This window comes from Rousettus aegyptiacus, unplaced genomic scaffold (assembly GCF_014176215.1).
Source record: "Rousettus aegyptiacus isolate mRouAeg1 unplaced genomic scaffold, mRouAeg1.p scaffold_m13_p_5, whole genome shotgun sequence".
Taxonomy (NCBI): domain Eukaryota; kingdom Metazoa; phylum Chordata; class Mammalia; order Chiroptera; family Pteropodidae; genus Rousettus; species Rousettus aegyptiacus.
The window spans coordinates 79,030,847-79,036,846 of record NW_023416308.1 but is presented as its reverse complement, the minus strand read 5'-3'; the positions used below and the strand labels follow the sequence as shown (position 1 = coordinate 79,036,846).

At 40.5% G+C, this 6,000-nt stretch overlaps 1 protein-coding gene across 1 annotated transcript; it reads right to left on the bottom strand.

Annotated features, from left to right (window-relative positions):
• Positions 1-4,961: 4,961 nt before the first annotated feature.
• LOC107501214 (olfactory receptor 51M1) lies at positions 4,962-5,947 on the bottom strand. The gene is given in 2 exon segments (XM_016127128.2): positions 4,962-5,827; positions 5,830-5,947. Coding segments are annotated over 2 exon segments (984 nt in total).
• Between the last annotated feature and the right edge of the window lie 53 nt (positions 5,948-6,000).

Here is a 6,000-nt window from a genome sequence, read left to right as displayed (position 1 = left end):
TTGCAAGAGGTGTATTCACTCTAAGAAAAGTAGCAATATGATTGAAGGTTACTAGGCTAGTAAGCAGGAGCCATCTTGCTGTCATTGGGTACCAAACCTCTGCTGGCTGGTCTGGCCTCTCTGCTCACTCTGGAACTCAGTGACCTCTCATTGAATCACTGCCCTCGCAGCTTGTTTTTTCCCTGCTTCTGCCCTACCCCCTTCTCTCATTTCCATCTAATCCTTTACTTATTTCAATGACATTAAGCATCAACAAAAGTTTTCTCTACTTTTGTTCTTGACCAGCTAGTGAATGATAGTTCTTTTTCTTCTCTTAGAAAATTTTATATAGCTCGACTTGAACTGAATGTGCAGATTCTCAAAAATTGTGTTGCTCCAAAGTTGTCTGCTTTATATGACCTCTTCAAGCATTTCCTATAGGAGAAATTATCTCTACTTTTTCTAAGCAAATTGAAGATGTTTGTAGAGAGTCGTCTCATCCAATCTGTTTTATCTCCTTATTGTCATTTCTCTCTGCACGTCCATGTGATCAGGATAAGAGGTATCTTGATTCTTTCCTAACTCAGCCTCTCTCTAGGAACCTTTGACTCACTGTCCAGTATCTCATGCCTCAGGCATCTTCTTAGGTCCCCTGGGAATCTCATTCATCTTCTCACAAAGTCACACTAATTTATTCTATGTAGCCTATATAATTGAAGCTGCTACCTACATTCTAATTCTTGAGATTTTTTTTTTCATCTTTAACTTCAAGGTGTACTGACATGCCTATTCCTTTGTTTCTGTTCTTTTTCTTCCGTTTTTGTTGTCTCTGTATTTTCAAAGATATCTCTCCCAAGAAATCAATTTGGAGGACTCATACAACTTACACAACTTTGATAAATCAGGTAAACTTATTAGAGAAATGTTTTCTAAACAGTTATCGTAAAAAACACATATAGATAAGTGTCCCTTGGAACAGAAGCAACAATGACAAAGCCCATTCTTTGCTTAAATTCATTTATTAAATATGAAAGCAGGGGTACCTGGAGAGATGCTCACAAGATACTCTGCTCTCCTGGATCTCAGCATCCGAAATAATATTTTCTTTTGTATCTTCATCAGTAAAATAATGATAATGATATTTTCTAATTTAAAAATGAGTGTGTTTTAATGGCCACATCATGTGTACAAAACTCAGCACAAAATTTGGGTATAATAAACAATAAATATATGCTATTGCTCTTGAATCAAAACTGATTTGCTTGTAATTTTCCCTTTTGCTCTTACCCTTTACCCTCTCCTGTAATTCAGAAATAAACTCCATTTCCACTTTAATATGATAGTGCTTTAGATCTTAGTATAAAGTGCCATGTGCCTTGTAAAGATTAAAGATCTACTGAGAGACTAAAGGACTGAGGAAGTAGTTGAGAGACAGAAAGCAAGGATGAGGGATGGACTGAGAAATGAGTCTGAGAAGTGGAAGAAGTTATTATTGGGTCAGGTAGGAGAAGGGTGAGAGACTGTGAAATGGTGGCTTAATAAGAATATGCTGAGGGGCAAATTTGGGGAGAATAATAGTTCAAGAAGTATGAGAGGCTAAAAGACCACAAGAAGATGGAAGAAAAATGGGGATGTGTTAAAAGTTTGTGATAAAGATGTCGAAGGACAGAATAAGGCAAGCTGAGTGTCAGAGAAAAAGAGGGGTGTGAAACTTAGAGGGAGGAACTCAGGAGCAGAAGATGCGGAAGATGCAAGGCAGAGGGAAGGATTAAGGGCCTGGAAAAAGGGGAAGATAAGGTCAGAGAGAGGGTTGCTAAAAGACTGAGAGGAGGGATAGGGATGGCCGAAACACATAAAGAGAGAACTGGGGAGAGGATAGACACTGAGGAATAGTGTCTATCTAAGGGAAATCCATTGAATAAACTGATGGGGAGTTTAGGGACTGAGGGAGGATGGGGAAGGATAGAGAGAGAAACAGAAGGAGGGGCAGAGTGGGAAGCCAAATGAAAGAAAAAAGGAGTATGTGGAGAAGAGAGAGTCTCTTGTGACACTATAAGAGAGGGAGGGATGGGGAGCAGAGAGGATAGAGAATGGGAGATGTTGACAGAGGAACTGATATGGAGAAGCATGAGGAACTGAAGGAGGGTAAGGTACCAAGGAGCCTCAAGTTGGTGTCTAGAAAAAGTGACCAGGAAAACTCCCATGGCCCTTTATTTAGTCTTCTCATCTCAAGGCCACTGAACAGCGAATAATCTATCTAGTCCTGTGGAGCCTCTAGACAAAAACTCATTAGGCAGTATCATGTGGTTGTTAAGGAAGTAGCTTTGGAATCAGATCTGCATTCAAATCATAGCTCCAATATTTTGTGAATTCTCTGATTGTGAAAATTTTTTTCTTGATCTCAGTTTCCTCACTTGAAATACAGAGACAATTGTTATATCTACATTGTAGGTTAGAGAGTTATTTATATGCAAATCTACATGTAGTGCAGTTAGAACCATACACTCAATAGATGTAGATTATTATTATTTGCAGTTTCCAACATTACCTTCTTATTGAAAGTTCTTTATAACAGTTATCTACCATAAGATAGCTACAGACCTTTCCTTCTTGTCTGTGGTGGGCTCTAAGAGAAAGCTAATGAGTGATCCAACAACAGTGAAGAGTAAGGAACTCAGTCTTGGGAGCTCTGAGCTCTTAAGAGGTTTTTGGACAAGCCACCCACAAGACTTTGATGATGTGACCAAACTCCTCTGCTCTGCACCTTAGCTTTGTTCTGTGATAGAAGATTTTATATGCACCTTGTTTTTTTTTTCCAGGGAAACTAGGAGTTAATGGGACTGTGGAAAGAAGTACTGTGAAGTGTTAGAAGCTTCATCAATCAGGAAGGAGTTGTTGAGATTATGACTCCTTGCCTTCCACATCATGTACCGTTCCACTTCAAAGCTCAGCCCACTAACGAATTCTGGTCTCCCCTTCTAAGCAAAATGATCACAGTGAGATATAATAAAACAGCTATTCTAACCACAGACCAGCCATTGTCTTGGAAGCTGGCCTGCCTCGTAACCTTACTTAGAGACCTGCTAGGTAAGAAGTATCATAGAGCTCATTGGAATTGCTGCCTCTACCCACAAACCAAAGAACTTTCAATAACTTACTGATCCCTTGCTGTCAGTAGCTTCTTTCCCGAACCCTGTAGTGCTTCTCACTCCTCTCCCAGCCTCTTCTTTGACTCAGGATCTGCTGCATTGGCAATTATAAAGCTATTTGTCCTTCTCCCTTGGGTCTTAGGCTTTCAGAGAAAACTCCTTAGATAAATGCAGATCTGACAAACACCAAAGAAGAATCAATATCCTTCCAGAGCTTAGTTTTTGGGAGCCCCAGTTATTGTCCATGAAAACCTAGGGTTCCATCAGTACCACCTTGAGCAATTTCAGCAAATCAGATGATCCTTCATTTTCTTCTCCCACTAGCTGCTATCATTATAAGAAAATGTATTGTTTGACCCTGAATCCTTTCTATGATCCTCCCTTTACCCCAGTTAAGCCTTCCTTTGAAACCCTTCTTCCTACCAGATAGTTATAGATATTCATTTATTCAGCAAATATGTAGAGACTACAAGTTTTGTACCATATACTTGGGTGTAAAGGTTAATACGATATAATATCTGCCTTTTAGAAAATAATTGTCTTTTCAGGGCCCAGGAAACTCTAAACTCCTAAGTCTATGGTAAGAAATAGAAAATTTTATTGATTAAACAGACCCAGCAAATTTTCTGTTGGGCCTTGGATCAGGCAGAAGGAGTGGTGGTTTATATACAAGGTTTCCCATAACCAAGAGTTGTGAAAAGCAGCTCTCAGGAAGTACTTCCTCCTGGTCATGGTAATTTTAACCTGTGGCAAAGAGGGTGGGAAGGCCCAGAGTACCTGAGCAAAGCAGAACTAGGAAACTGATGGGAACATTCCTTTGATGAATAACATCAGAAAGGAGTCCTCTCTGGCTTCCTGGATATAAAGAGGAAGGCTTCTCTAGAAAAAAAAAAATTCTCTTTCTCAGCTTTGGATCCCACTTTATGTAGTTATGTACTCAGGAATTCATTTAGTATTTATTTATTGGGTATCTGCTATCTGCCAGGGATTGTATTTATAGAGATTTACTGGTAAACCCAACATGCATACTTCCTCCAAGGAGCTTAATTTAGTAACCTATTTTGGAGGGTTAAAAGATACCTAAACTAAAACATAAAACAATATACTGATATGTATGATTATATCACATATTGGTATGTATATGACAAATGTTACAATGAGAAATGCAGAGTGTCTGCTCTGGAGAGGGAGACTGTCAGTGACAATGTCCTTGAACAACCAACCTCAACACTGAGACTCCAACATAAATTTCATTTAATCAATGGTAGGAATAATCTGCTGATTTTACAACCTTCTCAGCAATGAGATTATGGCTTAGACATGTGGTAGTTTCCTTCATTGAAGTTTTGTTGCATTGCATGTCATCGAGCAAGATTCTTCCAATGTGACTTGAGAGTCCAAAGGATACTGGCCAGGTAGAGATGAGGTAAGAAATCACGTGAAGGCATGGGAAGAAGTGGATTAGAATTGGTGTTTATCTCTTTCCTGCCAAATTCTGCTCTCGGTGCTTTTTAAAGGTATTGTTTCTTTTTAGTTTTTGTTTGGTTTCATTTTAGTTTTATTTTCTGCACATTGATGATGACCCTCAATGGAGTTTTTCTCTGGGCAGCTTTTGATGTTACTCAAAATGCTAGATCTCATATATAGGAGGGGACATTATCATTTAAGCAAGAGATGGTCAGCATCTTTAACCCGTAACTCAAGAAAGAATCTTTCTCATATTTTATTTAGGGCGATGGAAAAAAATCTTGGAAAACATGGGGTGTAATAATAAGTACTCAATGCTTGGCCTTATTGGGGACCCTCTTCTGGGCAGCCAGAGGAATTTTAGCCCTAGGACTCAGCACTGGCCTTTCTAAGACCTAGGAGCTTGCTGATAGCAAGGCGGATTTCCTTTGTCTTAATACTGTATATGATCGGGTTAAGCATGGGAGGCACAAAAAGGTAGATGTTTGCCATGAGAAGGTGAACAGCAGGTGGGGCATGCTTCCCAAAGCGGTGCACTAGGGACAGCCCCACCATAGGCACGAAGAACACCAGCACAGCACAGAGGTGCGAGGTACATGTTTGGAAGGCTCGATGCTGCTCCTCTTGGGAGGCCAGTCTTGCCACTGTGTGTAGAATGACTCCATAAGACAGAGCAATGAGCACAAGGTCCAGCATCACAGTGAATACCACCACAGTAAGCCCATAGAGGTTGTTGAAGGTAGTGTCTGTGCAGGCCAAGTGTATAACCTCCTGGTGGAGACAGAAAGAATGAGAGAGGACTCGAGGCCCACAATAGGGAAAAGCCTTCAGGAGGAGGACAATAGGAACAAGGGCCACAGGTCCCCGGAAGATGACAATCAGGCCTGCCCTGACCACTCGCTGGTCATTGATAATGACCAAATACCTCAGGGGGTGACAGATGGCCACAAATCGGTCAAAAGACATGACAAGGAGTACTGAGGACTCCATGAAGGAAAACGAGTGAATGCAGAACATCTGAATTTGACAGGCTTCAAAATAGATACCATGAGAATTCAACCAAAAGACTCCCATTGTAGTGGGCAAAGTAGATACTGACAGTCCCAGGTCTGTGAGGGCTAGAAAGGATAGTAGATAGTACATGGGTGTGTGCAAATTAGGGTTGGTCTTAATAATTATCAGAATGAAACAATTGCCTGAGATGGCCACCAGGTACATAAAAAAAAAGGGATGAAAATCCAGTGTTTGATGGCTTCCAATCCAGGAAAGCTGGTGAGGTAGAATAGGGGGCTAAACTGAGTGCTGTTGGACAAGAGCGTGAATTGAGGACTGAGGTGATATTGGGCTGGCATTCCTCAAGTGCTGAGCTGGAAAAAAATGGATATTTATGGTTATTAATTCCTTA